This window comes from Solea senegalensis, linkage group LG3 (assembly GCF_019176455.1).
Source record: "Solea senegalensis isolate Sse05_10M linkage group LG3, IFAPA_SoseM_1, whole genome shotgun sequence".
In the NCBI taxonomy this organism is placed as follows: Eukaryota; Metazoa; Chordata; class Actinopteri; order Pleuronectiformes; family Soleidae; genus Solea; species Solea senegalensis.
The window spans coordinates 4,240,106-4,264,298 of record NC_058023.1 but is presented as its reverse complement, the minus strand read 5'-3'; the positions used below and the strand labels follow the sequence as shown (position 1 = coordinate 4,264,298).

The 24,193-nt window shown below is 43.0% G+C and overlaps 5 protein-coding genes across 9 annotated transcripts; all 5 read left to right on the top strand.

Moving 5' to 3' along the window:
* The first annotated feature begins 146 nt into the window (after positions 1-146).
* Positions 147-4,381, top strand: LOC122767210. 3 transcript variants are annotated; one of them, XM_044022619.1, is made up of 7 exons: positions 147-356; positions 1,266-1,304; positions 1,382-1,518; positions 1,591-1,711; positions 2,550-2,789; positions 2,903-3,013; positions 3,991-4,381. In XM_044022619.1, exons 1-7 carry the CDS (start codon positions 332-334, stop codon positions 4,050-4,052), a joined length of 735 nt encoding a protein of 244 aa, XP_043878554.1. In that variant the 5' UTR covers positions 147-331; the 3' UTR covers positions 4,053-4,381. The 3 variants fall into 3 exon arrangements, with proteins under 3 accessions (XP_043878554.1, XP_043878555.1, XP_043878553.1); XM_044022618.1 differs by having other exon boundaries at positions 149-356; positions 2,891-3,013; XM_044022620.1 differs by lacking the exon at positions 3,991-4,381 and having other exon boundaries at positions 2,871-3,007.
* A 966-nt stretch (positions 4,382-5,347) lies between these two features.
* Positions 5,348-11,903, top strand: LOC122767211 (high mobility group protein B2-like). The gene is made up of 5 exons (XM_044022622.1): positions 5,348-5,435; positions 7,408-7,566; positions 8,050-8,201; positions 9,618-9,792; positions 10,930-11,903. The coding sequence occupies exons 2-5, from the start codon at positions 7,417-7,419 to the stop codon at positions 11,053-11,055; spliced, it is 603 nt and encodes a 200-aa protein (XP_043878557.1). The 5' UTR covers positions 5,348-5,435; positions 7,408-7,416; the 3' UTR covers positions 11,056-11,903.
* Positions 11,904-14,878: 2,975 nt separating this feature from the next.
* On the top strand, positions 14,879-17,789 carry LOC122766036. 2 transcript variants are annotated; one of them, XM_044020618.1, is made up of 6 exons: positions 14,879-15,202; positions 15,281-15,619; positions 15,722-15,841; positions 16,645-16,971; positions 17,136-17,450; positions 17,673-17,789. In XM_044020618.1, the coding sequence occupies exons 1-6, from the start codon at positions 15,040-15,042 to the stop codon at positions 17,675-17,677; spliced, it is 1,269 nt and encodes a 422-aa protein (XP_043876553.1). In that variant the 5' UTR covers positions 14,879-15,039; the 3' UTR covers positions 17,678-17,789. The 2 variants fall into 2 exon arrangements, with proteins under 2 accessions (XP_043876553.1, XP_043876552.1); XM_044020617.1 differs by having other exon boundaries at positions 17,666-17,789.
* A 7-nt stretch (positions 17,790-17,796) lies between these two features.
* LOC122766038 (Fc receptor-like B) lies at positions 17,797-20,415 on the top strand. Of its 2 annotated transcripts, none has more exons than XM_044020619.1 (6): positions 17,797-18,221; positions 18,306-18,347; positions 18,424-18,684; positions 19,451-19,696; positions 19,783-19,962; positions 20,030-20,415. In XM_044020619.1, the coding sequence occupies exons 1-6, from the start codon at positions 18,191-18,193 to the stop codon at positions 20,095-20,097; spliced, it is 828 nt and encodes a 275-aa protein (XP_043876554.1). In that variant the 5' UTR covers positions 17,797-18,190; the 3' UTR covers positions 20,098-20,415. The 2 variants fall into 2 exon arrangements, with proteins under 2 accessions (XP_043876554.1, XP_043876555.1); XM_044020620.1 differs by having other exon boundaries at positions 19,880-19,962; positions 20,030-20,140.
* A 933-nt stretch (positions 20,416-21,348) lies between these two features.
* LOC122767154 (histone H3.v1-like) lies at positions 21,349-23,260 on the top strand. The gene is made up of 5 exons (XM_044022539.1): positions 21,349-21,417; positions 21,489-21,755; positions 22,355-22,600; positions 22,687-22,947; positions 23,057-23,260. Exons 1-5 carry the CDS (start codon positions 21,378-21,380, stop codon positions 23,122-23,124), a joined length of 882 nt encoding a protein of 293 aa, XP_043878474.1. The 5' UTR covers positions 21,349-21,377; the 3' UTR covers positions 23,125-23,260.
* The last annotated feature ends 933 nt before the right edge of the window (positions 23,261-24,193 follow it).

Here is a 24,193-nt window from a genome sequence, read left to right as displayed (position 1 = left end):
GAGCCAATCTAATTTCTTCAATATACAGATTTACAGTAGTTGAGAACAGAAGTGTTGGTTTGTTTGGTTTGACAGACATGTTTTTAAAAATGATTGATGATGACTGTATGAAAGTGTGAGTGAATGAGTGAATGGTATAACTGTAATATAAAGCAGCTTTGAGTTGACGCCAAGACTAGAAAACCACTATATAAATACAGACCATTTACCATAATTGATTATTTTTGGTCAAACTGTATATACTCCTCACCCCCTGTCCCCAAACAACACCTCCCTCTCTTTCTCTTTCGCTCTCTTTGTGTCTTTGTCGCTCACTCTGTGGCAGCTCAGGATGGAGGTGGCAGTTCTCTCTGTCTGTGAGTAAACATTTTGTATGTTGTTGTTAGCACTTTGAACATTTTTTAAAAATGTAAAGTGCTTTATAAATAAAATGAATTATTATTATAATTATTATTATCATTTTGATGCATGCATAACTTCACTCAGAACAGATAACATTAGAACAGACAGTAAGTCTTAACCAAACTATAGGGCCAAAGGTTCACGGCACTGCTGTAACGTGAAGTCTGTCATGCTGTAGCAAGAGATGATGCTTCCTTCCTGTGTCTTTCAAAAAGCAGCATATGAGCATAGATGTCCTCAAAGAACCCAATGTGTTGATGCCCAAATGGTTGCAATCAGTTAAGGAAAGTAGAAGAAGTTAGCAACCGAATAAGAAAACAATAGTGTGGATGCCGACTCAGCATTCACACTAGTAAAGAATAGAAAACAATAATGTGGATGCCAACTCAGCAATAACACTAGTAAAGAATGGAAAACAATAGTGTGGATGCCGACTCAGCATTCACACTAGTAAAGAATAGAAAACAATAGTGTGGATGCCAACTCAGCAATCACACTAGTAAAGAATGGAAAACAATAGTGTGGATGCCGACACAGCATTCACACTAGTAAAGAATAGAAAACAATAATGTGGATGCCAACTCAGCAATCACACTAGTAAAGAATGGAAAACAATAATGTGGATGCCGATTCAGCATTCACACTAGTAAAGAATAGAAAACAATAATGTGGATGCCAACTCAGCAATCACACTAGTAAAGAATGGAAAACAATAATGTGGATGCCGATTCAGCATTCACACTAGTAAAGAATAGAAAACAATAGTGTTGCTGGCTCAGCATTCACATAAATATACAGTAGCAAAGAATAGTGTGGATGCCGACTCAGCATTCACACACAAACTTTTTTATCTCCCTGATCAGGTATCCTGATGAACATGTTGGATTTTGGTCAAACACAAGGTAAAATTAAAACCATCTGAGACTTCTATTTTGTTGCTCGTGTGTGTTTGTTCATTAACTCCACCTCCTCCACACAGCCTCACTCACCGTCACACCTGAAAGGTCACAGTTCTTTAAATATGACAGTTTCTCTGTGAGCTGCTACAGCAAGGAGGAGAAGAGGGAGGAGGAGGAGGAGGAGTGGACAGTGATGAGGAGGATGTTGGACGGAGAGGTGAGTCAAAGTTGTCCTGATCTTCTCAGACCTGATTGCTATTGTGGAAACAATATGTCTCTTGTCTCACAGGTGGGTCCATGTCCATCCCCTTGCTCTGTCACTGCAGCCTTTCCATCAACAGACAGTGGACTGTACTGGTGTCAAACTGGAACAGGAAGAAACAGCACCAGCGTCAACATCACTGTCACCGGTCAGTCGGTCACTGGTTGCTGTTGTTATATGCTGAGATTAGAGTCGTAGATTGATGCAATGATCAAGAACTTTAACCTAAACGGGAACCTGAATTTGAACGAGAACCAGGATATGAAGCTTGATCACAAATGATTGAGCACCAGAATATGATTCCAGAATCTGAATTTCAACAGAAACCTAAACAACAACCAGAATCTGAATTACAATCTGAATCTCAGTCTCAAATTATTCAGAACCAGAATCCTATTCTCAACCAGAAATGAATTCTAGTATTTAAACTGGATTATGAACAAGAAACAAAACCTGAATCAGAAGCTGATTCTAGAATCTCAATAGAAAGCTGAACAAGGACCAAAATGTGAATCTGTACCAGAATTTCTTTATAGATCTGAACAAGAATATGATCAAGAAACACAATCTGAACCAGAATCTACATCTAAATCTTATTCTGATATTATTCTGAACCAGAACATGATTCTAGAATCTGAATCTTAAAAGGAACTTGAACAAGAACCAGTATCTGAATGCTAAAATACTCAGAACCAGATTCTTGAACCTGAATCTGAGCCAGAATCTGAATCCCAGTCAATATTTCAGAACCAGAATCAAATTCTCAAACAGAATAGATCTGGACTGAAATGTGAACAAGAAACAAAATTTGAACCTGAATCTACAGCTGATATAATCACAGATGTTTTAAAATCTTAATCTCAGATGATTCCGAAACAGAACTTGAACCTGAATCTGGATCTCAGTCTCAAATATTCAGAACCAGAATCTGATTCTCAACCAGAAATGAATTCTAGTATGTAAACTGCCTCATGTGTGTCACTCAGCTAGTCTTGTGATCCTGGACATCCCACTGCATCCTGTTGCCGTGGGAGATGACGTGACATTGCACTGCAGGTGTAAATGCTCCACAAAGGGCACAGATTTCTCTAAAGATGGCATCCACATCGCGAGCAGTCTCACAGAGAACTTGACCCTCCACGGTGTTTCCGAATCTGATGCTGGACTCTACAGCTGCACGGTGCCTGGAGTGGGAACCTCAGCAGGAACCTGGCTGAGCGTCACAGGTGCGAATTTGAATTCAACCTAAAACAAACAAAACAAGCAACTTAAAACGGAAGTTTTTAAATGTTGACCTTGAGGAAAAGTCACTCTGTGCTCTCTGCAGCGCCACCTGCAGTTCAGAACCTCCTGCTGTCAGCCTCCAGCCCTCTGCGTCATCTGATAGTGGGAAGTCCTTTCCTGCTGTCCACCATCTTACTGGGTCTTGTATACAGAGACAGGAAGAGAGGTGAGGTGCCCATCTACAATTGTATACAGACGATCAATGTATATGAAGATGATCAGTAACTGCATATACAGATGATCAATGACAGTATATGAAGATAATCAGCAACTGTACATACAGACAATGACTGTGGATGAAGATAATCAGTAACTGTAGACAACCAATAATTGTAAACAGACGATCAATGTATATGAAGATAATCAGTTAATGTATATAAAAACAATCAATAACTGTATATATAGACAATCAATTACTTTATATGAAGACGATCAACAACTATATACAAAAAGCTCAGTAACTGCATATGAAGCCGATCACAGACTGTATATACGATCATATATATTGTATGTATATATGTATATATACATACAATCATCAACTATACATAAAAACAATGACTCTAAAGGCAATCGACAAATGCATATAAAGACAATCAATTACTGTATATGAAGATGATCAGTAAATTTATATAAAAGAAATCAGTAACTGTATATACAGACGACCTATGACCGTATATGAAAATAAACAGAAAATGTACACCCTGGACAGTTCGCCAGTCCATCGCAGGGCCACACACAACTAGAGACAAACAAACATTCACTCTCACACTCACTCCTACGGTCAATTTAGAGTGTCCAATTTACCTAATCCCCACATTGCATGTTTTTGGACTGTGGGAGGAAGCCGGAGAACCCGGAGAGAACCCACGCACACACGGGGAGAACATGCAAACTCCATGCAGAAAGGCCCTTGTTCCAACCGGGGCTCGAACCCGGGTCTTCTCGCTGCAAGACGAGAGTGCTAACCACTACACCACCGTGTGGCCCTATATATATATATATATATATATATATATATATATATATATATATATATATATAAATACATAAGATGGTCAATGACTTTATACCAAACAATCATATTGATTGTATATGCAGAAGATGATTGCAGGTGGGGTTTTTTTTGTTTTGTTTTTGCAGTGCTGCGGGCTAATGAGGCAGGACAACGGTCGGATGATGTCATCATGCAGATTGACATATAAACAGCGAGTGACATTGTGTTGTATACTATAAGTATTTTTTTTATTATTATTTGTAAAACTCTGTTTTTTGTTTTTTTCCCACTCCATTTTAATCATGCGACCAAAATAATTGAACAAAAGTAGACATGACCTTGACATTCGCTAACGCGTTAAATAAAGTGTTGCTAGAGAAACCACCACTTCCTTTGTTGTTGAGTTTTTTCTTGTTTTCCACTGCTGTTATAACCAATGCTGAGGGTTTACAGAAAGGGTGGAGGTCATGAAACAGAAACTGCTATATGTGGTTGGTCATTTTCTTAAATTAAACCACATTGTGTGTTTGTGTGTGTGTGTGTGTCACTTGTTTGAGTATAAATGGAGTCACATGATTTTTTTAAATTGTTAGTGTGAATTGCCCTGCGGGGATAAATAAAGCTATTGAATTGAATTGAATGCTGACTCTTGAATTGAATGCTGACTCTTGTTTTCCTTCATTTTTATTAGTGTGAATGTAGAATTTGCATCCACACTGTTGTTTTCCTTTATTTTTATTCGTATGATGCTGAGTCAGCATTCACACGATTGTTTTCATAATTTTTTTATTTGTGTGAAGGCTGACACTATTATTGTATTACTATTATCATAATATTATTATCCACACTGTTGTTTTCCTTTTTCTTTTTCTTTTTTCCTGCTTACTGTGGTAACATGTTTATTATAATGTCAATAATGTGGTTTTCTTAAAGGTTAGTAATATATGTTGTAACATTTTTTGTAATATTTATTCATCTGTTCTTCTTTTCTGAAGATGTGCGGAAATAAGATATTCGTAGAATGAAAGATTACACACGCGATTACGTCATCATCAAAGCAACGTCTCATCGATTGTCTATCGATCAGCTGATTGGTTGATTGATCACGGCAGTCTAAGCTCCACAGTAAACACAACACCAGCTATTCTTCATCTCCATCTTCATCCACACTTTGCTGTGCTCGGTGTCGCCCCTCCTCCACCTCCTCTCGGATTGGCCACTTGATTTGACACGCACCAATTCTGGCCAATCAGACGCATGGATGCAAACAATCCCCGCCCTGTTGTGACCGTAGGGTTCCCGCCCACATGCCTTTCCGAAAGAGTTCTGACTTGCGATGACATGAACCAATTACCGGCGAGTATTCGGACAGGCCACGCCCAGCACGGCCGACACTATTCCCGCCCCTGAACGAGAATAACCAACGGGGGCGTTGCTGGGGGGCGGGGCCGGGCTCGAGGTCGACCCAGTTTGAAAGTGAACCAACGGCTCCAGTCGCTGCTTCAGCCTCCAAACAACAACAAGAACCCAAGATCCGAACCCCGAACCCTGGTCCGAAGTCTGCCTTCTCCTGTAGCCGGCCCCTCGACGAGTGAGTACCGCGTCCCCCCCACACCTGGACCTGGGTCACAGTCATTAGCGCAAACTGACAATGATCTGGCGTTAATTTGCCGGTCGGGTATTTTTTAAGGGGATCCTATGATTTAAAAAGAAAAAAAAAAAAAATCCGTGAGTGAGATCGGGAAAGAAGCGTAAAATGGCCGCTTTAAGGGCCACGCAGTCTGCCCGGTCCCTCTTTGCGTGTTTTTCCGCCTTTGTATGCGCGCATCCCGCGGACTGAACAAAACGTGTTGTTGTAAACACGAAACGCCCATTTTGGACTATGAATGCCAGGAAATAGACTCGTCCCGTCTGTATAACGGTGACCTCTCCGGAGCATAACCGGAGCCCTGCATTGAAAATGCGTAGCTGTCGTGTAGACTCCATATTTCCATTGCGGACGCGGCGGCTCCCTACTATAAGCGTCCCGGCGGTTAAATAATAAAGTGCCCGTGTGTGCGAAGAATGTGGTTGCCGTGTTTTCTAACGTGTCCGCGTTTAAATGTCTCTTTTTAGCTGTTAGCCTGTCTCCAGTGGAGGGGGATGGGGCGGCTAGCTCTGCAGAGGGCGGGAAGCAAATGGTGGTCCATTGTTCTGTCGGAGCTAGCGTGCTAGCACGGCTAAGCTAACTGCAGCAGCCGTAGATGTGAATAGTAGAAGCGGCTAGCTTCGCTTTTACTTCGCCGCTGCCTATCGCTCGCTGCCATACACCGGTGGAGCGGGGCGGGCGCGCTCCTGCGGGATGTCCCACCACCGTAGCGGGCAGGGAGAGTGCCCAGCCCGGGTGTGCGGGCCTCCTGACTCCCCTGTGGAGAAAATGGATCCCACTTTTTTCTTTGTTATTCCCAATCAGTGCAGATACACGGCGGATGATGCCACGGGGATGAAACGACGAGTTCCTAGAGAAAGATGGACGAAGTTTTCGCCAATATATCACATTTATTGAAACACTTTTCCCCCCTTTTTTTTCTTTTTTTTTTTTTTAGCATTTCACAAGGTTAAATGTGTCGTTAAGACCTAAATGTGGACAGGGTTAAAAGGTCATTTTGTGTTAATGGTTGATACAAATTTCCACGTCTTCTCAGTGATGCTGTCAAGTCAATTAACAATAATTTTTTTTCCCCTAATTATTAATAAATCTGTTTTTTTTGTTGTTTTGTTTTTATTTGCACTGTCTGAACCTCAACATGATGACATTCTCTAACTAACCAAAAATGATTCACACATTTTCATGAAATAAATATAATAATAATAACAACTCTTATTTTTTATAAACGTTGCTGCTCTAAACCAGACACAACACTGTTGGTTAGTGACCACATCCATCATCCATTTGTTTATTCAATGAAAGGGGGTGGAGCCAATGAGATTTTTTTGTGCCACAATTAATTAAAGTATTTTTGTAACCTTAAAATTCACATGATATATCTCCTTTCATTGTGGAACCATAACTATTATATTCATCATTAATACATCTGTCTATTTTTTGGATTTATATTGGTTATTTTCATTGTCCTCAAAATTATGCCCTTTTCAAACAAACCAAAAATATATTCACATTTACAGAAATACGGATCTTATTTTATTTATTTATTTGCCACAGTTCGCTATGTATTTTTGTAAAATTGAAATTCATATTACAATAGCTGTTCATTGTGCAACATATATATTAAAAAGACACCAGTACCATAACTAATGATTATATCCATTACTAATAAATCAGCCTTTTTTATTTATAGTAATGATTTTCATTGTCTGACCTTCAAAACGATGACATTTACAGGAAAACGGAGCCACTGAGATTTTTTTGTTTTCAAATGTTACAATTTGCATTATATAATATCTGTTTTGGCTTTACACATTTACATAATATACAATAATAAACCTTTGATAATGATAACCTTTTGGGGGATAATTGGAGTTTTTTGTAATGAGTTATTTTTTACTTCCTTTTTTTGGTCCAGGCCGCCACTATGATGCGCAAAGACGTCAACAAGCCCAAGGGCAAGACGTCGGCTTACGCCTTCTTCGTCCAGACGTGTAGAGAGGAATATCGGAAGAAAAACCCAGAGCAGTCGGTCAACTTTGCAGAGTTCTCCAAGAAATGCTCCGAGAGATGGAAGGTAAGAGAGTGACTGACACGTATATTGTTTAATCTGTAAACGTGGACACTTTTTTTTTACAAAAGCTAATAAAACTGTCACATGACCAACAGAGCCACCTGTCATTGGTTGTCTGTGTTTTACAAGTCTCCTTCAGTCTCCTTCTGCTGATCTTTCAGTTTAGTTCTGTGGTCGGCTGTCAGACTAGGGCTGGAAAATACACTAATATTATATCAATATCGAGAGAAGGTATTTGCGATGACTTTTCCTAGTTAACACATGTATATTTCCTATATATCAGAATATAAACAAAAAGTATTCAGATATTACTCATAAGTGGTATCACTTAGCCCTTTAGAGATATTCATTTGATTTATATCATGACATATATGTATGTATATATATCTATCGCTATCGATTGTCAATTATCACCAAGCCCGAGGGCAGACATGTGACCTGAGGTCAGGGGTCAGAGGTCATAACTGTTTGTCTGGGTGGTTTCAGGGTCTGACTCCCAGTGATAAGAAGTGTTTCGAGGACATGGCCAAAGCCGACAAGGTGCGTTACAACAGGGAGATGAAAGACTACATCCCACCCAAGGGCTTCGGAAAGAGGGGCCGCAAGAGGAAAGACCCCAACGCCCCCAAAAGACCCCCGTAAGTATCCAAGCGCTGAGCCCGAACCTCAGTGGTCATGTCATGCTGAACCTCCAGGGGGCAGCACTGTATGTTGTGATTTTATGTACATTTTGATAGAAAGTAATGTCATGAAAATCAAGACATTATTTTGAAAAAAAATTGAAAATATTGATCAAATTTGGCAAGTTAATTCACTGATTTACTCATACATTTAACATGAATGGATTATTTGTGTTGATTTGGACCCGTTAATACAACGAGCAGCTACTCTGTTTGGGCCAATGATGAGCCAACTGCACTCATCGCCACCAGGTTTCTGTCCCTCCCTCGTCTCCCTCGCCCAGTTTCACGCTTTCCGGTTGCGCCCAAATAAAACCTGATCTCCATTTTCGATTCAGTTTGTGTCGGGACTTTGGTAGAATTTCGGTACTGATTGGCTTTTACGACATCGTGTCATGCAGATGTTTCGCTCGTGTTCAGATATTCTAATTGAAGGAAGCCTTCGCAAGTTTTGAATCTAAGGAGGATTCACATAAAAATTGGCGCCATATTTGTCACCCAGCGAGATTAACGTGATATTTTTTTTTATCTATATCGCGACTCTCTCTCTCTGTATGTATATAATGTGATTTCTTGAAAGTTGTGGCCTCTGCACTTTCCTTCAGACTCTCTTTCCAGAGGCTTTGACCAATCACAGGACATTTCAGGGAGAGACGGCGCCTCCTCCTGTTGGTTTGTTCCAACCTCGTATTCTGCAAAAATTAAAGAAAAACCTCTGACGACTGAAAAGACGGTTGCGACAATAAATGCAAAAAAAAAAATGTTTCAATGTGCGGAGCTGCTGGTTCACTGCTGCCTCGTGTGGTCAGTTTATGACACTGAAGTAGATGTGACGATTAATCAATTAATAGTTTTGATAATTGATTCGTTGGTGTGAGTGTGTAAATTGTTTTTTTCAGCTTCTTAAATGTTAATATTTTCTGGTGTATTTTCTCCAAATAACAAAGAAATCATTATTTATCAATTATGTTGGTTTGTGGACCAAACAAGACATTTGGGAACATTGTCATTTTGAGTTTTGGGAAACACTGATCGACATTTTCTGGACCAAACAACGTTAAAAAATGTTGACCGATACTGCTTTTTCATGGCCGATATCTTTACAGATTATTACTAATGATGAGGAGAACTGACACAATACACATTTACAGTAACGAAGGAAATGTGTCAAAATGTATTATTTTACCAACTCCAACACAAAACTGTTAAAATGCCTTTAACGTTTATCGATACTTGAACTTTTCACATGAAATTTAAATGAAAACAAAAAACTTAACTGAAAACTGATTTACTCGTAGATCAAGGAGTTTACTGTGACGTGCGGACACTAACCCTGGCGTCCATTGTTTCCCCCTCTGTGTGTCGCCTCCGCAGCTCTGCGTTCTTCGTCTTCTGCAGTGAGTACCGTCCCTCTGTGAAGCAGCAGTTCCCTGGCCTGTCTATAGGGGACTGCGCCAAGAAGCTGGGAGAGATGTGGAGCAAACTGACGCAGTCCGAGAAGCAGCCGTACGAAGAGAAGGCCCAGAAGCTACGAGAGAAATACGACCGGGTGAGGAACACAAAGACGGCGCGGTGGTCGCTGTCGGGTACTGCAGCGTATTCGGTTATCGGTTATTGTTTTGATGCTCGTTTCCTAATCTGGCGAAGTAAGAACTGGGTTCTGGGTGAAATCATTCTAATCGTTTCAATTCTAAAATATTCGGCGTAAAACCAAACGAGGTCGGAGACGGAACTTTCCTGATTCGATCTTTGTCTTTTCCGTTCTTATAAAGTTGTTCGTAAACACGTCATCGTTTGAAGAAATGTCTGAATACACATATAAACGGCTCTAAATGCTGTGGTGTATATATGCCAGGCCTGCGTGTGGCGCTGTGACGCTGGCTTTGAAATACAACAGAGCCTGTTGTATCGTGTGGTTTCTTGTTCGGACCGATCGACACTTATTTATGCGTAAGAAACTGCCAGTTCTTTAAAAAGGGATAAGGCGTTATACGATATTATTGCACATCGCAATAAAAGCATCCATTGCTGCATTTTTTACACTTAAAAATGTTTTTACATTACATCTAGTGGTCGCCCGATAAAGGTAAAGGTCGATTTTTCTTTTTTGGGCCCTTAAATTCAGCTGATTTTCTTGTTTTTTTTCAATGTGACAAAATATAACTCATTTAGTAATAACAAATAATACAAAAATAATTGCTTTAATGTCAGTTACAAATTGTATGTTTTATGTCCACACTGCAGTGCAATTATATACAGTTATTTCAGTTCTTTTCTTAATAATTAAAACACGTTTTGTTTATTTTTGGTTTCTTTGCTCCAAATAGCAAAACAAACAAAACTGAATTATTTTGTGGACAAAACTGATACTGTCTGAAGGTGCACGATTAATCGAGAAAATAAATCCACAGATAGTTTAAGCTTTATTTCTACTCTAAGGTAGTAGAAATGGTGTCATAACAATGGCTGTCCAGCAGAGGGCACTCTGAGCTCATTGTTTCCTCCCTGGGAAACGACGGACTGATTGTGAGATATGGTTATTGATTAACCCAGAAAAAATGTGACTGATTAATTGTTAAAACTTCAACTTCAGTCGGCGTTTTCCTCCCTGATGTCGGTATCGCATGGCACGTCCCTGTCCTCTGATTGGACGCCGTGGCTCTAACTGTCCCCTTGTCTCCGTCAGGACATGGTGGCGTACCGCGGCGGCGGCACGTTCGCCCGGAACCCCGGCTCCTCGGCTCAGGGAGGAGAGGAAGAGGAGGACGATGAGGGCGACGACGACGACGAAGAGGACGACGACGACGAGTAGACAGACAGACAGACGGAGAGAGAGAGATAGAGTGTGAGTGCGTGTGTGTGTTTCAGAGTTCTGGCTGCTGATTGGACCAAGGCAGACAGGGGGGTGGAGCCTCACGGCAGGTGTTCAGGGTAGAGAGAGATAGGGGGGAGGAGGACGAGGGACAGGTGAAGTCATCCAGGAGCAGCTGTTTACTGTCTCCGTGGTAACTCGTCCAGGTCAGTGAGACAGGAAGACGCGTCGATCAGCTGATCATTTTAAACGATTGATCGGGTCTTGTTTTTATTGATGAAGTACAAACTAGAGAACCTTTTTTTATGATTATTATTGTTATTGTTATTATTATTGGATCGATGATGATGATGATGAAGTGGTGAACCAGGTCACATGACTCACACACTGTTTTCATGTGACCTGGTGCATGTCCATCACCTGTAACCAGAGAGAGAGAGAGAGATCACTGAAACACACACACAGGACCACAGAGTGAGTGAGTGTTTGTGTGTGTGTGTGTGTGTGTGTGTGTGTGTGCGTGCGCGCGCGCGCGTGTTGGTTGTTGGTCGTCACGCGTTAAACTGTCCGACAACAGAGGATAGTAGAGTAAAAAAAAAAGCCCCACCCACACACTGTAACCATGGTTACTCCTGCACCCTCCCCCCTCTCATACCCCTCATCACCTCCGTGCGTTGCCATGGAAACCCCCTTCCACGCCCTCCTCGTCATCATGTCGTTGTTTTTTTGTTTATTTTTTAATTTTCGTACTGGATGTTTATTGGAGTTTTGTTTTGTTTTTTTCTTCTTCTTCACTGTCAGATTAGAAACTTCAACTTTTATAATAAAACGAACCAACTGAGGGACAACCTGTCTGACTGTCTTCCTTCTCGTCCTCGGACGGACCAGCCGAGAGATTTTGTCGGTGGACACTCGCACAAAGTCGTACGACACTTTATCTCTTGTGGAAACTTGTGGTCTGCATAGAAGAAGCCTGTCGTCTTGTGCGGTTTCTCAACATATGTGAGTGCGAGAGCCACTTTCAACGATACTTTCAGCGATACTTTCAGTGATACTTTCAGCGATACTTTCAGTGATACTTACTTTCAGTGATACTTTCGATACTTTCAGCGATACTTTCAGTGATACTTCCAACGATACTTTCAGTGATACTTCCAACGATACTGTCAGCAATACTTCCAACGATACTTTCAGCGATACTTTCAGCGATACTTAAAGCGATACTTTCAAAGATACTTTCGCATGAGAAGGTCACCGGAGTTAACCGTGAAACTCGTCGCGTTGTGTCCGGCTCCGTACGGTCACACAGGACGGCGGTTTCGTCTCTGCAGACGTTTCCACAACAGAGAGTGCAACAGTGCTTTGGGTTGATGGTGAAAAGAAATGCTACGTTACGTCTCTGTTATTTTTAAATAACAGCGGCTTGCATCACAAAATGTACAAAATGATCCCGCGGCATGTGAACGCAGCGCAAGAAGTCAGATTTTTTCGGGGAAAAAAAACATAGCAGCCTCACGCACCCTGACATACAGGTTTCCGCCATTTATGTCATGAGTATCCAATGCGGAGGAGGAAATGGCGTTATTGGCCGCATACGTCCGACTTTGCCTGTTTGTCACGCGTAAAAACAAACTCGGGTGCGTTCCATTTACACCAGAACTTCAAGGTGAGAAGTGAAGGGAGGGGAACGGGACAATGACGCAAAAGTATCTGAGGCTGGACGTTGTCGGCAACACTGTACACGGTATTTCATCATGTCCGCGAATAAAGATTTAACCGGACTATGTGCATGAGTGATTAACTGTGAGAGAAAAAAATACAGAAGTGCCGCTTCTACAAGGGGCATCCATCTTAGAGTCTTATCTCAGAAGTGATCGACCCCTCGACTCTTTTTACACCTGGAATGCAACATTACTGTTGGGAAACTTTCCTGAGAGTCTCCCTCTACCTGTGACTGGTGGTTGTGACTGGTGTTACCAACTTTTCTGTTTCAAATAGTGTACGTGGTGGTCTTTCTGCATATAAACCGAGCTGTAATGTATATGTGAACATGCTCGGTCTCCCACACCAAAGTCCGGAGAGAAAAACAGTGATTTTTAGCTCACTGAACACAAATCTGAACAAAGGATTTCAAATCGCAAAATCACAAAATAAGACATTTGAACTTAGTGATGGGGGCAGCAGTGGATCAACAACTCCTGTGTGCTGTGATGTTAAAATCACTGATTTTCTCTATGGGCTTTGGTGTGTACCGCTGCCTCGTGTGGCCACTTTGTGCCACTGAGCTAAATCTGAAGGAGGTTTTCTGAAAGGATTTCAAATCAAATCCCTCTGTCCAGCTTCACCTGTTTTCCTCAGGTTGTGCGACCCGTGAGATCTCCGTTGCCATGTAAAGGCTGGAGCTGGAGTCGTGCCATAACCACATGCACCTGAACACACCGCCAGTGGGGGAACATGTACAGAGCTCACTTTCTCTCGCTGTTGACTGTGGCCACTAAACCACACAGGACTGATGTCACCGCACTCGTAATAAAAACTCTCACTTCCTGTTCCGTGAATCCATATTGTGAGGAGCGTGAGCGTCCCGATCTCACTTCTGCGTCCTTGACTCTCACTTTCCACCGTCAGCCGCAGACAGAGACACACCTGTCCCCCCAGGCTCCGCCCCCTCGTGTCCACTGTCAATATGGCTGTTGACACAAACGTTTGGAACGAGCTCTTAAGGCCTCTTACTTAGTAATATCTTTTAAACCTGTATTCAGTCAGTGCAGGTTTCTCGGCGGTGATGTCAAAGTTTGCCAGCTTGTCGTTGCTGTTAGCTACTGTAAACCGCATTCCAGCGAAGAACGTATAGCAGCTTTTGTTGCAGCAAAACAATCAGTGCAAAGAGCTCTTGCACTGAAAAAGGAAATTCAAAAGGAATTCTGTCAAGAGTACAGCAACGTCACGAAGGATCCACTTTACCTGCGTGTTTAAAGTCCGATTTTAGTCGGACTATGTCAATAATTAGGTCCCGAGCCTCACACAGTGGTGCGAAGACCTATTATAATTTGCTTTTATAGACCAAAAACCTTTCTAAGACACTTCAATTCAATTTTACAGAACATTTTCACGGTCTACCTTTACCTTTTTTTTTTGCACTATTTTTAACTTATAATAAATGTATTACAACAGGAAATATGTGACCCTGCAGAACTCTGAGAGTGCGTTCACGGACAGGTGTGTGACAGTAAAACACGTATTGATTCATTCATTTGATAGGGAAATATGCTAAGGCTAAACTCTCCCTCTCTCTCTCTCTCTCTCTCTCTCTCTCGCTCTTGTCACACAGGTTCATAGTGAACATTCCCCGCGTTGGCAAGGGGAATGACACAGGTGCGGCAGCTTGTGAAAACAAGACAGGTGACTTTCAAAATAAGACTAAAATGGAAGCTGCCCCACACTCTGGACAGTATGACTGTATGTGAGAACGTGAAAGTCACTCCGGATCATTTCCTGAACCTCTCAAGAAAAAAACAGACAATCAAGTGACACACACACATTATTCAGAAGTCAGGCGTTGCAGAAAAACAGCAAATGTCTTCCTTTACTGACTCTTTCACACCAAAGCCTGTAGAGAAAAATCGGCGATTTTCCCATCCTGGGATCACAGCACTCGTTGATCCCGCTGCTTCCACCGTCACCGAGTATCAAATGTACTATTTAGCGATTTCAGCGTTGACCTCAGTGACGCAAAGTGACCACACAAGCTAAAATCACTGATTGTCCTGATTTCCATGGACTCTGGTGCAGGAGAGTGAGTGGTTTAAAAAAAATGACTGCAGGCCAGCCATGTTTTCACAGAGAGGGAGTTTCCCCGACTGCTCTTACTTTGAAGGTGCACCTGTGCAGGTATGAAGACTTCCCGTTGAAACAGAAAGTAGACTTGTCACTTCACACCGGCAGTCTGTTCAGAGTGGAGCGCAGTCGCCCCGGCTTTTGAAGATGACAGCACACGTGGTGGTGTTTGTGCTCCTGTTAGTCGTCGCAGCAGCGGAACCAGGACTTGCGACTCTGGACGCCGGTGTGAACGAAACCACGTGGACACAAGAACCTGGAGATCAGTCGGTACAACGTCCGTTGCTGAGTCCCAAAACAGGAAAGACAGGTAACCAGGCTGCAGTGCTGAGCGGGAACTATCTGGAAACAAGCAGCTGAATTTGGTTGTCTCTCTGTGTCCTCACAGCTTGCGAGCATCTCTTGAAGGTTGAACAAGGGAAAGAGTCTGTCCTGCTTCCCTATGTGCCTCAGGTGAATATGTCCAGCGCATCTGTTGTGGTGTGGGCTCGCAAGGGTGGAAGCGGTAGCACATTTGTTCACACGCTTGACAAGAGTGGGGACAGGCCCAAGGACCCGCGTTACGCCGGTCGAACCCAGATGAGGCCGGACGCATTGCAGAGCGGGAACCTCAGCCTGACGCTGATGAGGCCGGCCGCCAACGACAGCGGCAACTACACCTGCACCGTGAGAGAGTTCGGACAGGAACTCTCTCACTGTGAAGTGCAGCTGGCAGTTGTAGTCAGAGGTCAGTGATGTTCCTACAGAGGTCATATCAAGGTTTCATGAATTTAATTTCATGGCTTTTAATTGGATTTGTTTTGTTTATTGTTGTCGCTGATTCTTGTAGGGACTGAAGATCCTCCCAACCTCACCTGGATTGCTGCGGTGGTGGTGCCGGTGTTGGTGTTGGTGTTTGTTGGTGTTGGTGCCATCATTGGATACAAAAAGTTCTGCAAGAGGAAAACCGGTATGTAAACTGTCTGCAGGTCAGACAAGACATTAAAGGAGACACTTTTTCATTGGTCCAGGCGCTAGTCAATAAAATGACGGACATTAACAACTTTAAGCCGCGTTTCTACCGAGTAGAACGGTTTGGTTTTTGGTACAGCACGGAATAGTACCAAAGTAACCAGCCTTAACCATTGCATTCGTTGGAACCCTTCCCTTGGGGATACCAGAGTAAAAAACGTGACGTCCGACAGACCGAGCAGACTGCTGGATGTCCTCCATTGTTGTCTGTTCGGTGTTGCGTTCACTGTTGTCCTTTGGCGTCTTTGCACTGGTACGACGACAAGCTATGCGGCCTTCAGGGCACAAGCGACACCCCGACGACCAAGTAAAGGTACTGTTCTCAGTAGAAACGCAAGCCTGACCATCGCGAACCGTACCATACTGTACCAAAACGAAGCGTACGATGGAAACTCAGCATTAGATCAACAAACATCCAAACAGCTCTTGGATGAGGGTGTTCTCCTCGTTGCTTACGGCAACAGTGGCAGACATCACATCATTATCACTTAAGCAACTCTTGATGATGTTTCCATCATGGTACAGCTCAGTCCAGTTTGGAACGGTTACTATTCCTAATGGAAACACTAAAAATACGTACCGTGCCGAACTGAACCCTTCCACTCTGTGGAAACACGCCACAAGTCAGACCGAACCCACCGTTGAGTGTGAAATGAACATGTGAATGAATATGAACAAACTCGGCCAGCGGTTTGTGTTACCATGGTTACTGCTTGCTTAACTTTTCCCCCCGGATTACAGATGTCCCCACGGACAATTCAGAGGGGCAGCAGCTCCGAGACCTACAGGTGGAGGTGGAGTCAGGGGTGGAGTCTGTCCAACTGCCCTTTGGAGCCACACCTGAGCTGCCTGCGGGCTTCACAGTGGAGTGGAAGACCGGGGAAATGATGGTCCACACTACAGAGCCTGGGGTCCAGGATCAGAATTACGGCAGAACTGAGATGAACGACGAGACGTTCGAGCTGACCCTGATACACCCGACAAAAAGAGATGAAGGAACCTACAGCTGCACTGTGTATGACAAGAAAAGAATCGTGGAGACACGTCAGGTGGAGCTTAAGGTCAACGGTCAGTATGACGCAGATATGACGAGAAACATAAGCTTTTTGTACATGAGCAATTTAGAAGTTGCCACCTCTCCATTAGTGTGGATGTAAAAATAAGTGGACTATGACGTACGTCTACATGCATGGATTCCATTATGTTTGCTGTCATGTGATTTTAAATCTTAGATGCAGTGGTGGAGGTGGAGTCAGGGGCGGAGTCTGTCTCGCTGCCCTTCCAAACCACACCTAACCTGCCTGATGCTAGGGTGCAATGGTGGCATGACGATCTGAAGGTCCGCGTCCACTTTTACCCTGACAGCTCAAATCAGAACCCAGGTTACAGAGACAGAACAAAGATGAACGACAAACCGTTGGAAACCGGTGACCTCAGTTTGACCCTGAACCGCCCGATACCCGGTGAGGCAGGAACCTACATCTGCGAAGTGTTTGATACACAAACAGGTTTCCTGAGAGAGAAAAGGATACGTCTCACCGTCACAGGTCAGAACTGACTGTTGTTTATCTTAAGTTGTTTACATCTGACTTTGACCGGATTTATTTTTATCTCCGCTTTATTTCTGATTGTTTATCTCTGGGGGGTTTTCTGGATGTTTGTCTGTTCTTATTTATTATCTATTCTTGTTTATCTAGTCTTGTAGTTTATTGCTACTTATTTCTTATTTGTCATGGTTGTTTATCTTTTGTCTCCAATCCAGACACCAGGTTGATGATTAATCCGTTGCCACCAGGAGAAGAAGGAACTCCTCTGATGTCTGATCAGACTGAAGAGCCTCATGATTAGTTTGTGATTGTGTTCTCTCTGATAATTATTGATATTGTGTCCTGGTGTTGTTTGTTTTACACCTTGTCTGGACTCAATAAACTTTATTTATACAAAGTGGTTCAGTGTCTGTGTACGTGGGGTTCACTGTCAGATCCAGACTCTGATCTTGAGGTAGATGCAGATCTGGATCCAGATGATAATCGCGATGTAGATGTCTCGTACCAGTGCCGTGTTTCCCTCCGTAGTGGATCCTGAGACTAATCTAGAACCAGTTTCCTCTTGTGAACATATGTGACATCAGCCATGGACCTGAGCGCTTTGTCCACACACTTTTGTGCGCGTAGAGACACACTTTTTGTGATGTGTGTTGAGGTCGTCATGGGGAAGTGAAGCTGAGGGGGCGGCGTCCTGTGGCTCGGCCACAGACGGTGTCTCTGTCAGTCGTCCTGGAGACAACATGAGGATACTGACTGTGTCTCTGCTGCTGAGTGAGTCAAACACTTGGGTGTCCTCAAGTTTAAGTCTTCAGGTTACATCTGTCTTCACTCTCTCTCTTTGACATCCTGTCGCAGGTGTGTCTCCGCTCCTGGAGTTTGGACCGACTGTCTCTGCAGGTGAGCTGAAGTGAAAACTGTCTCTGTCTCTAACGGTCCGCCTGTCTCCATCTCTAACTGTCTCCGTGTGCCTCAGTCTCTCTGAGTGTCCGTCCAAACCTCCAGCAGTTCCTCAGTGGAGACGCCGTTTATCTGAGCTGTGATGAAGGTGGACGAACAGTGAGGACGACAGTAGAGAGACAGACAGCGAAGAGGTCAGCGGAGACGGGTCAGTGTTGGAAATATATTGGTCGTTCCTGCTTCATCTCAGGCCTGTCTCCGTCAGACTCTGGACTGTACTGGTGTGAGACCAGTGATGGACAGAGAAGTGAGCAGATCAACATCACAGTTCAGTCAGGTACACACACACACACACACACACACACACATGCGACAGGATCATCTGATCTGGATTAGTTTGGTCTGACTCTGTTCAACATATCAGGTCTTGAATTACCTGGATGGAAATAAGCCAAACCAAAATGTTGCTTTGCTTGATAACTAGTGTTAAACCTGAAGTTAGCTGGATAATAAACTCTATACTTGACCATGGCTTGAAAATGACAAAAGTTAATCCTGGAGTTAGCCTGATCAGAGTCAACTCTAAATTTAGCCTGATAAATAGCATTAAATCTGAAATTAGCTGGGTTACAAAATTTAAACCTGAATTAGTCCTGATGACCAACATTAAATTTAAGCTTAGCTTGATAACCAAAGTTACAGCTGAGGTTACCTAGTAAGCAAAAGTTAAACCTCAAGAGTCAATCTTACATTTAGCCTGATAACTGGTGTTAAACCTGAAGTTAGCCGGATAGCTTGATAAACATAGTTAAACGTGAAGTTAGGTGGATTACATCTAAACCTGAATTTAGCTTGATAACTATACTAGTTAGCATGTTTACAGACGTAGAACCAGTATGTAACATTTGGGAAGTTTTAATCGCAAATATTTAAACATTTTACACATAAGTATGCTCGGATAAGTGTACACCTGCTGTTTTTGTGGGGCTAGAGTTTAACCTAATAACTAGAGTTAATCCTAAGGTTAGCTAGACAGGGCTGGGGGTTTGTAGTACCGTCTCTGTTCTGTTGGTGTCACTGTGTTGTTATTTCCTTTTGTTCAGACCGACCTTTAAAACTTGAGATCCCTGCACTTCCTGTGACGGCAGGAAGTGAGGTCACGTTGCGCTGTAGAACCAAAGATGGCTCCACACCTGCGGCGTATTTCTTCAGGAACAATGTCCATGTCAGAGACAAAGCAGCAGCCGAGCAGTTGACGCTCAGTAAAGTCCAACAGTCTGATGAAGGTTTCTACTCGTGTTCTACTGACATGCTGGGGTCGTCTCCTCAGAGCTGGCTCAGGGTCAAAGGTCAGGGCATTAACATCACTTCCTGTTTACTGGATCTTACAAGCACAAGTGACTGCGCTGAATCTGGTTAACTCCTCTGTCTACAGGCCCCTCCCCCACAACTGCCCCTCCCTCTGTTCCCCCTGCCCCTCCCACTTTAATGTCTTCCCCTCCCCCTTTTCGCCTTCCTGTCTCTGGGTTCAGACTCTTGTGCCACCTGGTGGTCGTCGGTCTTTTCTGCATCAGCAGCGTCCTGATGGTGTTGAGGTGCTGCAGCAGGAAGAGAGGTAGCTAACACGCTAACGCTAACACACACACACACACACATGCTAACAACTGTATTTCTGACTCCAGGAAATAAATTGACGGTTGAAGAGAGGAATGACATCACTGGTGACATCATCACGGAGCACAACCTCTGACTGTTACGCTGAATTATAAAATTATTATTTCCTTTCATATCAATTTTTCATTGTCAACTGTTGCTTTGTTAGCATCACAGACACTATTTCCTGTAGCCCGAGCAGCTACGACATGATCATTTGTTTTTGTTGTCAGCTGACTTTTAATCGATGCTTCAATTCAGGTATTTTAATAAACGGATTTAAATGTGAATCATCAGATTGAAACCTGAGTCATTAGCACTGAACCCCAGTTTAAGTTTCAGTCTTCTGTAATAAACTTGAGTTTAATCCTTTGAGTCTTCATTATTAAACCTGATTTTAAGTCAACATTATTAACCCTGAGTTTGATTTTTGAGTCTTCTGAATCATCATTATTAAACCTCAATGTAAGTTGTCATTTATAAATCTGTGTTAAATATTTGAAGTCTTCTAAACTAAATCATTATTAAACCTGAGTTTAAGTCACAATTAATAAACCTGAGTTTAATTTTTTTAATCTTTTGATTTATCATTGTTAAACCTAGGTTTAAGTCATTAGTAAACCTGAGTTAAAAAATGTTGAGTCATTATTATTAAATCTTAGTTTTTGTCTGAGTCATCAGTATTGATCCCAAATTTACAATATTAAATTTAAGTTTATGTCGTCAGTGTTACGGAGATTTTGGATTATTTGGTTTTCTTGGGTTTAAGTCATGAGCATTAAACCTGACTTTTGTTTTGAGTCATTTGAGTGATTGGAATTGAACCAATGGAATTAAATCAGAGTTTAAGTCCTCAGTATCAAACCTGGGTTCACTAAGGAATTGTTTAAGTCAACAGGATTAAGCCCAAATTTAAGTTTGAAATTTAAGAACCAGATCTCGATCCAGATTTAGACCCAAGTCTAGAACCTGAGCCACACGTGACGTGTGGAGGTTGTCATGGGGAAGTGAAGCTGTGGGCATCGCCCTGTGGCTCTGCCGCAGTCAGTGTCTCCATCAGTTGCTCTGGAGACAACATGAGGACACCGACTGTGTCTCTGCTGCTGGGTGAGTCAAACACTAGGATATCCTCGAGGTTTTGTCTGCCTGTCTCGCCTGTCCTCAGGTGTCCTCTGTCTGAGCCTCAGGTCGACAGGTCTGCCTGTGCGTGTCCTGACACGTCACCTGTCTCACTCCGACGACAAACAGAAACGTGGAGGGCAGCTGTGAGAGGCAGAGGACAGAGGGGACGTGGGGATGGACACCATGTTGAGATATTCAACAGATGTGATGATGATCGTATAGTTGATTGACCTTTGACATTGACCTGTCGCAGGTATGTCACTGCTGCTGGAGTTTGAAATGACCAGCTCTGCAGGTGAGATCAAGTGACAACTATCCCTGTTTTAACTGAGTGTCTGTCTCTAACTGTCTCTATGTGTCCCTCAGTCTCTCTGGTTATACGTCCAAACCTCCAGCAGGTCCTCAGTGGAGGCAGCTTTCATCTTAGATGTGATGAAGGTCAAATTAAGATGAGGACAACAGAGAGACCGAAAGAGGATGTGAGGAGATTGTTTAGGAGACCGACGGGTGAGTGTGGAAACCATTTACACAATTCCTGCTTCATCTCATCTCCTTCGAAGTCTGGACTGTACTGGTGTGAGACCAGTGGTGGACAGAGAAGTGACCAGGTCAACATCAGTGTGGTTCCACCAGGTACACACACACACACACACACACACACACACACAGCATCTGATCTGGATTAGTCTGGTCTGACTGAACTACTTTGCATGTATGGTTATCCTAACTAAAGCTTCCCTGAAGTTAGCCAGATAACCACAGCTCATGTTAGCTGGATAACAAAAGTTAAACCCTAGTTTAACCCGATAACCAGAGTTAACCCTAAAGTTAGCTGGATAAAAAAGTTAAACCTGGATTTAGCCTGACAATCAGAGTTAAACCTGAACTTACCTTGATAACCAGAGATAAACCTGACATTTGCTAGATAACAAAAGTTAAACTGTGGTTATTAATTTATTAAGTTAGCTTGATCACCAGAGTTAAACATAAAGTTAGCTGGATAACAAAATTTAAAGGTCCAGTATGTAAGACTAAGGATGGTTTAATTGTATGCACAATTATTCTGTGTATACCTGCTTTTTTGTTTTTCATGGGGTTAGAGAAACCACAAGATAGCCTGATTACCCAAAATTTTGTTGAATTTATCCTAAGGTTAGCTGGACAGAGTTAGGGGTTTGTAGTACTGTCTCTGTTCTGTTGGTGTCATTGTGATGTTATTTCCTTTTGTTCAGACATGCCTTTAATCCTTGAGATCCCTGCTCTTCCTGTGATGGCAGGAAGTGAGGTCACATTGCGCTGTCGGACCAAAAATGGTTCCACACCTGCGGCGTATTTCTTCAGGAACGACGTCCATGTCAGAGTCAAAACAGCAGCCGAGCAGCTGACACTCAGTAAAGTCCAACAGTCTGATGAAGGTTTCTACTCGTGTTCTACTGACATGCTGGGGTCGTCTCCCCAGAGCTGGCTCAGGGTCAAAGGTCAGGGCATGAACATCACTTCCTGTTTAATGGAGCTTTCACACTGAAGGGACTGCACTGATCCTGGTTAACTCCTCTGTCTGCAGGCCCCTCCCCCATAACTGTCAATACACCTCCCTCTACCCCTCCTACTTCCCCCATGACCACTCCCGTTTTTCAATCTACCCATCCCAGTTCCCCTTCTGCCCCTCCATCTTCTCCCTCTGCCCCTCCCACTTTCCTGTCTGCCCCTCCTCCTTCTCTCCTTCCTGTGTCTTGGTTCAGACTCTTGTGCCACCTGGTGGTCGTCGGTCTGTTCTGCATCAGCAGCGTCCTGATGGTGTTGAGGTGCTGCAGCAAGACGGCTGGTAGCTAACACGCTAACACACACACACACACACACACACACACACACACACACATACATACACATACATACACATACATACATACCAACAACTGTATTTCTGTCTCCAGGAAACAAATTGATGGTTGAAGAGAGTAATGACATCACTGGTGACGTCATCACGGAGCACAATTTTTGACTGTTGCTGAATTATAAAAATAAAAATATTTAATTTCATGTCAATTAAAAAAAATAAATAAATACATGTTGCTACATAGCTAACAGTTGCTTTGTTAGCATCACAGACAGTGTGTTTTGAAGTTGTCTTCATTAAACCTGAGTTGAAGTTTGTGTCTTCAGGATTAAACTCAAATTGAGTCTTTTCTCATTTTTTGAGTCATTATTATTAGACCTGAGAGTAATTTTGAGTTGTTGGACTCAAAGTTATTGGTTATTATTATTGAACCTGAGTCATAATTATTAAACAAGAGTTTAAGTCTCCACCAAACTAAGTGTTCTTAAACTTGAGTTGAAGTCATCGGTATTAAACCTGAGTTTAAGTTTGAGTATTCAGGATTAAAGAAGAAAGAAGAAGAGAACAATGCTACCGCTCCCTCCGACACGTCTGGGTCGAGCGGCTCACAGCTGAAAGGTCCGTCGGGCAGGGGAGTCGGGGTGTCAGCCGGCTCGAGGGTCGCAGGTCGAGGCTCGGATGACTATCCTTGGCATGACTAATTCTTCATTGTCGAACTGGTTTTTCTGCTTGGTGAGCAAGGTTCGTTACTCCACCTACCGGTGGGGCGGGGATTCAATTTGCACATGCGCTGTCCACACGGACCCAACATGCTCTTTGCGTACAGATCCAATGGCATCGTTTCAGGAAATACCTCCGTCCACACAGTAAATGCTATCACTGTACAGTTGTGCTGTAACGCTACACCAAAAAACAGAGAAGAAGACGTTGTAAACATTAGCTATGATAACAGAAACGGGCTCAGAATTAACTTAGCAAGGGGAAAGAAAGGGAAATAATGTCTGTTTATTTAAGTTTACGTTTCGTGCCGTTTCCGTGTGCATATCTAGCGACTTTACAGACGCCCGGAGACTTTTTTTTAATTTTTCAAAAGCGCCAAATCTAGCGACTTTCTAAATATTTTGCGAGAATGCGCAATTCTGTCGCATGAGTGAGATCCACCTAACTGTATTTATTTGGGGGCGGAGAGTCGGGCACACACACACTCAGTAGAGGCACTGTGTCGCCGTGTGGA

Excerpts from the sequence above, each read along its gene's own strand:
- LOC122767210 (XM_044022618.1), top strand. The coding sequence starts at position 332 with ATGGAGGTGGCAGTTCTCTCTGTCT. Across the intron at positions 2,790-2,890 it reads AACCTGGCTGAGCGTCACAG|CGCCACCTGCAGTTCAGAAC; the intron begins GTGCGAATTTGA and ends TGCTCTCTGCAG. Across the intron at positions 3,014-3,990 it reads ATACAGAGACAGGAAGAGAG|TGCTGCGGGCTAATGAGGCA; the intron begins GTGAGGTGCCCA and ends TTGTTTTTGCAG.
- LOC122767211 (XM_044022622.1), top strand. The coding sequence starts at position 7,417 with ATGATGCGCAAAGACGTCAACAAGCCCAAGGGCAAGACGTCGGCTTAC. Across the intron at positions 7,567-8,049 it reads AATGCTCCGAGAGATGGAAG|GGTCTGACTCCCAGTGATAA; the intron begins GTAAGAGAGTGA and ends GGGTGGTTTCAG. Across the intron at positions 8,202-9,617 it reads AACGCCCCCAAAAGACCCCC|CTCTGCGTTCTTCGTCTTCT; the intron begins GTAAGTATCCAA and ends TCGCCTCCGCAG.
- LOC122766036 (XM_044020617.1), top strand. The coding sequence starts at position 15,040 with ATGACAGCACACGTGGTGGTGTTTGTGCTCCTGTTAGTCGTCGCAGCA. Across the intron at positions 15,620-15,721 it reads GCTGGCAGTTGTAGTCAGAG|GGACTGAAGATCCTCCCAAC; the intron begins GTCAGTGATGTT and ends TGATTCTTGTAG. Across the intron at positions 15,842-16,644 it reads GTTCTGCAAGAGGAAAACCG|ATGTCCCCACGGACAATTCA; the intron begins GTATGTAAACTG and ends CCCGGATTACAG.
- LOC122766038 (XM_044020619.1), top strand. The coding sequence starts at position 18,191 with ATGAGGATACTGACTGTGTCTCTGCTGCTGA. Across the intron at positions 18,222-18,305 it reads GACTGTGTCTCTGCTGCTGA|GTGTGTCTCCGCTCCTGGAG; the intron begins GTGAGTCAAACA and ends ATCCTGTCGCAG. Across the intron at positions 19,697-19,782 it reads GAGCTGGCTCAGGGTCAAAG|GCCCCTCCCCCACAACTGCC; the intron begins GTCAGGGCATTA and ends CTCTGTCTACAG.
- LOC122767154 (XM_044022539.1), top strand. The coding sequence starts at position 21,378 with ATGTCACTGCTGCTGGAGTTTGAAATGACCAGCTCTGCAG. Across the intron at positions 21,418-21,488 it reads TGAAATGACCAGCTCTGCAG|TCTCTCTGGTTATACGTCCA; the intron begins GTGAGATCAAGT and ends TGTGTCCCTCAG. Across the intron at positions 21,756-22,354 it reads CATCAGTGTGGTTCCACCAG|ACATGCCTTTAATCCTTGAG; the intron begins GTACACACACAC and ends CCTTTTGTTCAG.